This window comes from Cyprinus carpio, chromosome B17 (assembly GCF_018340385.1).
Source record: "Cyprinus carpio isolate SPL01 chromosome B17, ASM1834038v1, whole genome shotgun sequence".
NCBI lineage: Eukaryota > Metazoa > Chordata > Actinopteri > Cypriniformes > Cyprinidae > Cyprinus > Cyprinus carpio.
The window spans coordinates 4,774,996-4,786,237 of NC_056613.1; the positions used below are offsets into that span (position 1 = coordinate 4,774,996).

An 11,242-nucleotide genomic window follows, 5' to 3' on the forward strand; every position below is an offset into this window, starting at 1 on the left:
TGCATCATTGTATGTTTATTTGTTTCAAATGCAGTATTTTTTTGTCTTCTGTAGCAATACACATCCAGTTCCTCTGGTGGTGAGAGCTCATGTGAGGAAGGAAGAATGCGTCGCCCAACACAGCTGAGAACCATTCATTCTAGAAATGTGGTTGATTCAGAAATGCCCCTGTTACACCTTTCCAGTGACCCTGAAGACTATTCCAGCAGTGAGCAGTCATGTGACACAGTTATCTACGTAGGTCCTAATGGCTCAGCCCTCTCAGACAAAGAGCTAACAGACAACGAAGGTCCTCCAGACTTTGTTCCCATCATCCCATCCCTACATAAAAATAAAGCAGATCTTAGCATGACTTCTTTGACATCACAACCATCTCAACAGATTGTAGCCCCACTAGTTCAAGCCTCGCAGTCTGTCCAACCTTTGCAGACTATTCATCCCCAGCCACTTCCACCTTTGCCAGAGGAAGGTGCTGAGCCAGGTAAAAAGGAGAAAGACTGTCTTAAGTGCAACACTTTTGCAGAGCTCCAAGAGAGGCTGGACTGTATTGATGGAAGAGAAGAGGTTACGAAATTCCCTTTTGAAGAAGTCCCTGCCAACAGAGCTGCCAAATTTGAGCCTGGCCATGGTCAAGTCGTAAACGGGGGTCAGCAGTCCAGTTCTCCCAAAAGGATATCTGACCAGCAACTGGAGGAGATCCGTGAGGTGGTTGAAGAAGCAGAGATCGCTCAGTCAATAATTGAAAGCTTGACACAGTCTTCAACAGGCAGTTGTGGACTCTCCAGCAGCAGAAGTGTGACTGGCAGCAGCGGTATTGGGCAACTAACTCCTCTTCACAGAGCCAAGAGCTCCAGTTTACATGACAGCAGAGAATCCATCAGTGGTGGGAGTAGCAGTGAGAGTAAGCCTCGTCCTATGGGCTCCCCACGGTTGGGGATTGCCAGTCTTACTAAAACCTCAGAGTACAAACCACCATCATCTCCCTCTCATCGCTGCAAAGTGTACACCCAGAAAGGAGTAATGCCTGGCACACCACCACACTCCTCACATAATCTCAATAAAGACTCTAGAAAATCATCTACAGAGTCTTTGCTTAATCCTGAGTCTAGAACCTCTCCGGTGGGGATGAGCCCACAGGTCCTAAAGAGATCTTCATCATCCAATAGCCTTGGATCAGCTGAGACACTGTGTGATGATGTTCCCCAGCTGCCTTTGGACAATAAGAAAAATGCGAAGGACACCACAGCCACAGTTACACTGGAGCATCCTTTGGAACCCAGTGGAGAGGATGAGCTGGTGTTTACCCTTGTGGAAAGGCTGACAATAAGTGGGGTGATGGAAAATGGCAGACCAACCAGCATTATCAGCTTTAACAGTGACTGCTCGGTGCAGGCTATGGCATCGGGTTCAAGGCCTGTTAGTATCATTAGCAGTATGAGTGAAGACCTAGAACATTACACTACTGCTCCCTGCACTAACCCTGCTGCTGTCTCACAAGTCAACATTGCTAAATTCCTGCCTCTTAGCAAGATAGAAGGGGACGCCAAGGCTAGTCGTCGTTCCTCAATAAGCTCATGGTTGAGTGAAATGAGTGCTGGCAGTGATGGTGACCAGTCATGTCATAGCTTTGTTGCCCAACAGTGCTTTGGACAAGGTGAGGCAATAGCAGAAGATAGGCTTTTAGAAATTCAAGAAGAAGGAGACATAGACCCTGAGTCAAATGACCAAAAGAATTCAGACAAAGAGAGTGATTCCAATAAAACTGATGTAAATGATAAAAACACAGCTAAACATAAACTAGACAAGCTGTCCTCAAACTCAAGTGGCTATGTTCCTTTAAAGACCAACATCACAACTCACCCATGTGCTGCTGTTAAGCCAATGGTTGTGCAGGACTTGCAAACAAAAACCCCTCTAGTCAAAGATCCCAAATCCCCACCTGTTCCAATCTCAAGTGAGATAAATTTTGATGACCCTTGGATGAAAAGGGAGGGATGTGAAGAGACCAAGCCTTTGGACATAGTCTGTGATGTCAAGAATGAGAAGAGAACATCGGATTCTGTAAAAAGGAAATGGCAAGTTGACAAGCTCAACTCGAGTGAAGCAGCATGTTCCCCTGATTCCATGAACCGGGTGGTGGATGGCTGCGAGATAGTATTCAATGTACCCGAAAGCATAACTCAAGTGTACTCTGCAGACATCCTCAGAACGGGTAGTCTCCCTCGTGCATGGCATCGCTTGAATAAGCAGGACGATCTGGAAGACCCTACATACCGTTACATGAGTGGAGAGTATAAAAGCCTTGGGGTTACCACCTCCACTCCCTGCAGTCCAAGAGCCACACTCGAAAGAAGATGTTCAGCAGGGAGGCAAGGTATCTTTTCTCGTCAGAAAGGAATCCCACCTTTGCCACCTGTAAGGAAGTCTAGCCTTGACCAGAGGAATCGAGCAAGTCCACAGCATAATCCAGGAAATTCTCAGACACCAAACCATCATCTGTCTTTCCTTGGCAGCACACCTGAAGATCTTGCCTGTAAACATAAAGGACCAAATGTAGAGAGCAGCAGACTCTTCAGTGCCAAACTTGAGCATTTAGCAAACAGGACCAATTCCTTAGGGAGGTCTCATGGAGCACATTATGACTGTCATTCCTTAGAGAGGGCGGAGAGTTTGACCTCTCTGGGCTCTAAAGGAGGAGTTGCAAAAGACAGTACAATGCCAAGGACAGGTAGAAGCATCACCCGTTTGCTTTCATCACCTACCAATGGACCAAATGGTAACAATAATTCACCACAATCACCCAAAGCAAGTCAATCCAAAATCTCTGCAGTTAGCAAACTCCTTATGGCAAGTCCCAAAGCTCGAAGCTTATCAACCTCCAGCACTAAGACCCTGAGTTTCTCCACCAAGTCCCTTCCACAGTCAGTAAACCGAAGCTCAAGTTTGCCTCCTAACGGAAAGAACCAGAACCAAAATTCATGGTCAACCCAGTCCCTAAGTCGCAGCAGGGGGACAGGGTTAGCATCTAAGCTACCTTTAAGAGCTGTGAATGGACGAATCTCTGAGCTCCTACAAGGTAGCGCCAGCTCTCGTGCTGCCCAAGGACGAGGGGCTTCAGACACTGAAGAGAGAGGAACAGCAGTCCTAGGAGAGGAAAGGCCAGTGGCCCATACTTTGCCATCACCTTACAGTAAGATCACTGCCCCAAGAAGGCCTCACCGTTGCAGTAGCGGACACGCCAGTGACAACAGCAGCGTGCTAAGCGGAGAGCTTCCTCCAGCAATGGGAAAGACTGCTTTGTTCTACCACAGTGGTGGCAGCAGTGGCTATGAGAGTATGATACGAGACAGCGAGGCCACAGGAAGCACATCATCCGCTCAGGACTCTATGAGTGAAAACAGCAGCTCTGTCAGTGGTCGCAGGAGTCTCAAGAATTCAAAGAAAAGAAGTAATACAGGTTAGCAAATATCAGATGCTTAAAACTAAGCTTCTTTATGATTAAAATCTAGAATGCAACACACACACACACAAAAAATTGGTAACACTTTACTTAAAATTTATGTATAATGCATTATAAAAGTAGTTTTAATGCATTAATTATGCCTTGTAATGCATAGTACAATCTCATTAATGATTGTAAGCACAGTTAATTTTTTTTAATATGCATTAAACCTGAAGGTTTTAAGTGTTAGTAATTATTTCTTTTACTACTTAATTGTTGTGTAATACAAAATATCAACGTACACACACACACACACACACACACACACACACACACACACACACACACACACACACACACACACACACACACACACACACTCACACACACACACACAGACACAGACATTTATTTATTTATTTTAATTTTTACTTTTATTTTCTTCTGTATTTATAGTCTGCTTCTCAAGTCTGGCAAATGTATTCAGTGGCTCATCATTTCATCCATCTTTCTACAGTTCAGCTTTACAAAGAACTGTGCTCAAGAAAATTTATTATACTACAAAACTTTCAGGACTCATTCCAGATTATACTTGGAAGAAACAAAACGTTTTAAACAGCTCTACTCCCCATACACGCTTGGATGATCTGTTATGATACCGACTGATAGCAGTTGCCAAACTTAGCTGTGGGTGGTCTTTCAATATTTAGTGCTGCCTAAATTCCTGAATACCCACCTCCTCTCCTGTTTATTCAGGCAAAGCATTTCAGTCTATTTCTCGCCACCACAAACCTTTGCATGGTGGGAAAACTGAAAATTTAAATCCTGGCTCTGGAACAACAGACACAAAAGCTAGACCAGTACACGTTAAACCACAAAGAAAAGTAGTATTGTAATCATGTATACTACTCAATACCTTACTTGAAAAGGTCTTTGCAAGGATATAAAACCACAACGTACAGTTTAAACTTACATCAACTGCCAACTGCTAATGTTCTCCTGGATGCAGAGCACTCTTTCTCCAAGGCAATGAGGGAAGACTGAAAGTTTGACCTTTTCGGTGCTGTTTTCAGACCAAATGACAAGCTGAAACACATTAATATTACCTTGTTCCTTGGTTTTAAATCAGAAAACTTATCAGCAGACCTTGAACTGTCAATTTCTATGCAAATAAGAGAACCACTTCTGGCAAATTCCTCATTGTAGACATGGTTCCTCCAGACTGGTCAGATAAGTCAGATTACATATCTGCATCGAATTGGTAGGAGTGTGGATTTGTATAGGTTAAACTTTGGCTCAGCACTTTGAAACTCTCTTTTTACCTGGTATCATTACAAAACAACTCAAGATTGATAAAATATGTTTACATAGTGTTCATAACATGACATTGTTTCATCCCTAGGATCCCAGAGACGCCGTCTAATCCCTAACCTCACTTTAGACACCTCCTCTCCAGTGAGAAAGCCGGTCATCAGTCCAGGGGTACGCTGGGTGGATGGTCCCCTCCGGCCAGCACAGAGGGGTTTAGCTGAACCTTTCGAGATTAAGGTTTATGAGATTGATGATGTTGAACGTCTACAGAGGAGACGAACCGTAGGCAATAAGGTAAGAGTGAGCAGCAGTGTTTTTACTGCACTTTTCTTGACAGTGCTTTCACGTATTGTTGTTGTGCCCTCAGGAAGTGGTATACTTTAGTGCCAAACTGAAGATCTTAGAGCATCGGCAACAGAGAATCTCAGAGGTGCGGGCCAAGTACGATTGGCTGAAGAAGGAACTAGAGCAAACCAAACAACATCTGATGCTGGAGCCAGAGAAATGGACCACTGAATGTAAGTCAGTTGCACAATTTTGGTTTGATATCAATGGTACTTTATTGAACCATTACAAGTCCAAGAAATAGTCATATACGAACAAAACAAAATGAATAGCAAATTAACTCAATAGCTGTGCAACCTGCAGGCATTGTAAAATGTTTTTTTTTTTTTTTTAAGACTGTGTGGTTTAACTTCTGTCAGTTAACATCCGTTTCTTTCATTTTTGCAGTTGACCTTCAGCAGACGTTTGAAGTGGACTCTCTGGAGTACTTAGAAGCTCTGGAGTTTGTCACGGAACGACTGGAGAACCGGGTCAACTTCTGCAAAGCTCATCTGATGATGATCACATGCTTTGACATCACCTGTCGGCGACGGTAAAAGATTCGCCAAGTATTAAGGACAATTGAAAGTGGAAAAGGCTCAGCAGGGTGTATGTGAGCAAGTTACAAAGTTCATCAATACAATGATGGCTGAAATGATTGGGAAAATATAAAAGCTTAATATTTTTTCTAAAATGGATTTTGGTGGGGAACGGAAAACGTTGGACATGGAGAGTTGATGAAAAAAAAAAAAAAAGAATTGTCCCACATAGATGGATGAGCACTTTGGAACTACGGAGTCGTTGTTTGCGAAAATGGCTTGCTCGCTTGCTGTGAACAAACTTATTATATTGCCATATGTGGATAAAAGAACAAATCGGTAAAGATGATGAATGAAATCAACAAAAAGGACGACAAGTGCCTTGTGAACACTTCAATATCTTGGAAATCTATGGACAAAAATCCATATTTGTGTACAGATGGTGCTAGCTTAAAAAACATGCATACAAACAAACAAACAAACAAAAACAAACAAAAAAGTTTAAAAAATAACAAGAAAAAGAAAATACTGCTTGTTAAATTATGTTTATTCTCTTTGATTCTGTCTCGGTATTTGTATTGTTATACACTAGTCACATTCAACTGAACTGTTACGTGTGTTTTATATTATTTTTTGTATTCTTGGACACACTGAGACCACATAGAGTGTTTCGTATTCCATGAAATAGCACAGCATGACATCTAGAAGAATGATTCCGGCATTGGCTCATTGATTTTTCACATCCCCTGCGGTTACGGTGGCATTTTCAGCAGTGTGACGCCTCGGGCTCAGCCACTCCAGTGTGTCACGGTTGAGAGGCGAGAAGAATCCTCAGTCTGGCAGGACCAACAAGGATCTTTAATATCAGTAAGAAACAAAAACTTTAATGCATGCCAACTTCTTGGGCATTTTTAAAGTGTAACTTCCCAATATAATTTTTTTTGTCTAATAAAACTTAGTCAAATTTAGTCTGTTGCGTTGCATTCCAGATCAGATTGGTGCATATGTCTGGTCATTGGCTTTAACTCTATGTGGTCTCATTGTAAGTGTTCTGACACTTTGGTATAAATTTGTTTATATATACAGTAGATATATGGTGCTTGAGACAGTTTCAGCCCTAAACGTTTATAGTTGAGTATATAGCCTGTTTCTGGTACTAACTAAAGACTTCATACGCTTTTCCATTCCCGCTTCACTCCTCTTCCCTGCCCTGACCCTCGCCAAAGCAAAGGGGGTGACATTCCTGCTGCCCTTTGACCTTTTGGCATTGTAATGAATGAAGGATATTATTTATTTTTTACCTCAGGAGGCCTGAATGACAGAGATGCTTATATTCTATAATTTATTTAGCCTGCAAAGCACTATGCATTAAAATTGTACAGTAGCTAAATTCATGCCATATATATAAAATATACTTCTATATTTCACTTTTGTTCTTCTTTATATATTAAATAGGTTTTGTTTTCGCATTTCTTTGTAAACACATCTATCGCCAAATCATGGGAGACGAGAGAGCAAGCAATTTCCATGTTTATTCATGAAATGTTTTTTTCATCACATCCCGTCACATTCTTCGGCATCTGTGGATCGTTCAAGTAATGCAATTGTGTGATATGCGGTACAATGTGCAACGAATATTGTCCTAAATACGCTTTAATGTCATGTGAATAGAAAGGAAAAACAAAAAAGACAGAGTTTGGCATTACAGATGTATAAGGGAAGATGAGGAAAGTTGTCAACATATTGCTTCATGTTAATACTGCGACAGTCGGCATGATTTCTTGTTCTATGGGGAAAACACAGTCTGAATGAGAGTTTGATTGGCATACGGACTGATGTAAATAAAGGATGTTTTGGAAGCTTCATTCTTTTTTTCTGCCTTATTCTGCACAACTAATTGACAACTAAAATATTTTGAATCCTCTCTTAAAACATTTCTTAGATAATAGTTTTTTTATTTTATTTTTTTATTAGTTGCCCCCCACCTTTTTACAGATCTGCATCATAAATTCAGTTAATTAAAAAAAAAAAAAAAAAAAAAAATATAATATATATATATATATATATATATATATATATATATATATATATATATATATATATATATATATATATATATATATAATTATGGAAGCAACCTTAAGTTGGTCTTTTTTATTCATTATTTTAATTCAGTATACCCTAAGCTTCATTTTAGACATCTTAATCTGCTTTCAGACAAGAGTGATCTTCATCGGCTTTAATGAACAGCCATCAACCACAGATGCAGTACAATAGAAAATCATATCAGACATCAAAAGAACACAAGGGAACTTTACAAGTATATGATAATTCACCTTGACAGGACAAATACAGATAATAACACATCTTATCAGTGATCCTGATGCTTAGTGTGGAAGATCTCATTGTAATAAAGGTGAATTGATTTTTATCAGTTATTTAGTTAGAGGAAATAAATGGAAATGATTTCTCTTGTCTCTTAAGAAGGATCAAACTCACTAAGAAATGTCGGGTGTGTGTGTGTGTAGTGACACTTATTGGTTATAAAACCTCATTTTCTATAATCTTCTGGTGTTGTTCAGTCAATTTTTATATTATTAAAATATTATTGATCTAAAATATAGTACATTCATTTCATTAAAATTGTTGACCGCCATGCGAACAGCACCTGAGGGTTAGGTTTTGATTTTTGGTGAAACATGACTTTGTGGTTGGACTCATTCACGTTTTGTTAGGAATGATGTCATAGGCTTAACAAAGGGCTCAGAGTGTGAGTGTTACAGAGATTGGACTGCTGACAAGTTGTCTCTCTATTCTAACTTCCTCTATTTCCTTTTAAGCCCCATTCTATCCAACAGAATGACATTTTTTAAGATGATATCTCATCTCAGAGAAGTGCACCTCCAAAAGCTGTTTGCTTTAGTGGCCCCAGAGTTATGAGAGGAGAGGAGGTGGAATGAGACGTGTAATCCCATCTATCTGTATCCTGACACTCGAGAGGGTTAAAAAGATTTAGCAACAATAACACGTTCTGGAAAAATGTCCGGAAAAGTGTCATCTGTGCTGATCCAGACCAACTAGACTAACCAAAGACTTTTATTCTAGCTTACACAGATTTTCCATATAAGCTGTGACACAAACTTTATTAATAATTTGATTATTAACACATTACCAAAATGACATCACTTCCTGAAGGATGTGGATATTATTATTAACAAAAAGGATATTATTAACAAAAGCTAGTTCCTTGTATATCGTATTTATACAAAAGAAAGTCACATTAAAGTCAATTAAAACAATATTCACAAGAAAACATTCTGATTAGTGAAAAACCTGGAGAATTCCTAAATGAAATGCCAGTTTTTCATGTTTGCGTATAAATAGCACATCTGTTCAAACCAGAGTATTTAAATTATTTAAATTATCCCTTACATTCACTTAACTGTGATAGGTGTGAAAACTTACTGTGATTTTCATTTTCAAAAAACTAAAAGTATTTGATTCAACATATTAAGGCATACAGTATGATGGTAATATTTACTGAAACGAAGGATTGACCCAGATTACAAATCAAGTACTTACTGCAATAACACAGCCCAGATGGTAAAAGCAGAGCATAAAAACACAAAGCAGCTGCTGAAATATGTTTATGAAATCAGAGCGAAAAGCATGGTCTTGCCAGAGTAACTCTGATGATTGAAGTTAATGATGAGAAACTGAAGCAGAAATCTGAGGTGTGTGCTGTTTAGAGTGTTTTATAAATCACGGCAATCGTTGCTGAAAAGGTGTTGCCTTTCACAACAGTTGATTATGTGAACAAAAATGGCATCTGAATACATCTGGAAAAAAAGAGAAAATTATTAGATGGAAAGCCTAAACTTCAAAAAATCAATGTATATATAGTCCATAACTACAAAATTACTAAAATGTAAACTTTAAATAATACTAAAATAACACATATTTGAATCATTTTATTTCTCCCAAGTGACCAGAACAACAAGAAACACATCAATGTAAGGATTTACTTACAGTAATTCTCATTAAGATGCATTTAAATACTAATATATCACGTTTATGAAGAAAATCTAAAATTTGTTTATGAATCTAAGAAAATCAAAAATCATTCAAGTTTGTCATTTAAATTTAGCATGATTTTTCCTCTTGCAACCACTAATTTGGGGTCAAAATACCTAGACGTAGGACTTTCTTTTGAATAATATATACTATACTTTGGATTGAGTGTTAAAAGTGAAGGGGACAGCAAGTTGAACTCAGAATAGAAAAAAAACAATCTGAAATGGGATGAGCAATCTGAAATGGACTGAAAAAGCACAGCAGAGTACTGTAGAGTTTTTCCTCTGGCAAGCAGAGTAGAAGAAGCAGAGAAAAATATTCTTTTTTTTTTTTTTTCAGTTGAATTCTAAAGCAGCTGGTTTGATACACAGCGGCACAAAAGCAGGTGGCAGACACAACCATCCAGAAACATCCCATTTGTGTACTGATTGACAGCCAGTATGTGAAAGTATTGTCGGAGAGGAGTTTGGGGCTGTGGCGGGACTGTAGCAGTCGCTCTCTGTATGATGGCACACATCAGCCTAGACTCGACCCAGCTCAGCCTGGCACTCGCTCAGTTTTCTCCTCACCTCATTAGTCAAGGTGCGATCCATCCTGTGGGTCACCTTCATGATGTCATAGGCCTGAGCGGGAGCAGGGGAGATGCTTGAGTTAAACGATTGTCATGTGAGGGAAGAACGTTCATTTAAAGGACTGAAACTGGAGCTGTGATAGTCCAAAGCAACCATTATGTTACTGTGGGATTTGGCTGCTGCACCAAGAGCGTCACGGGTGAAATTTTTGTAAAAGAAATGTTGCATATTAACACTCTTCCATTATAATTAAAAGGTTAAAAAAAAAAAAAAAAAAAAAAAAAATATTTAGTATAGTACACTCTTAAAAATAAAGGTGCTTCACAATGCCATAGAATAACCTTTTTGTTTAAATGGTTCCATAAAGAACCTTTAGCATCTGAAGAACCTTTCTGTTTCACAAAAGGTTCTTTGTGGCAAAAGAAGGTTCTTCAGATTATAAAAAGAACCTTTGACTGAATGGTTCTTTGTGGAACCAAAAATTGTTCTTCTATGGCATCGCTTAAAGAAAATTAAAAAATTTAAATGTAATATTTATTATTTTACATTTATTAGTTAATTATTTTTTTATATAAGTTTATATATTAAAGTTTAGAAGTTGGCCCAAATTCTCTAAACGTGGCAGAAAAGTTCAAATTAAAGATAAAATTATATTATATTATTACAATATATTAAAATTATTATATTTTGTTATTATATTATATATTATATTATATTATATTATATTATATTATATTATATTATATTATATTATATTAAACATAACATATTGGAGCCTTTGTCATATTTATATCACAGTCATCTTTTCATAAAATCAATAAAGGCTGTGATTTAAGCATTAAGATAATAAAACTTCTAAGCATCAATATAATAAAGCATTTTGCAACATTTTTGTCCTTATTTTGCCGTCAGCACATAGTCTGCCCCGACTCCGACTGCCTTTAAATCCCTAAATCTAGTCTAACAGCAGCAGACAGACA

At 38.5% G+C, this 11,242-nt stretch overlaps 1 protein-coding gene across 1 annotated transcript in view; it reads left to right on the forward strand.

Annotated features, from left to right (window-relative positions):
- Nucleotides 1-7,481, forward strand: part of LOC109108051 (kinesin-like protein KIF26B) — a 92,205-nt gene extending 84,724 nt beyond the window's left edge. Inside the window, exons 12-15 of the mRNA XM_042743279.1 lie at nucleotides 55-3,457; nucleotides 4,845-5,047; nucleotides 5,121-5,271; nucleotides 5,486-7,481. Of these exons, the coding sequence (XP_042599213.1) occupies nucleotides 55-3,457; nucleotides 4,845-5,047; nucleotides 5,121-5,271; nucleotides 5,486-5,634 (3,906 nt within the window). The 3' untranslated portion in view covers nucleotides 5,635-7,481. The remainder of the gene's footprint in view (nucleotides 1-54; nucleotides 3,458-4,844; nucleotides 5,048-5,120; nucleotides 5,272-5,485) is intronic.
- Nucleotides 7,482-11,242: the final 3,761 nt, after the last annotated feature.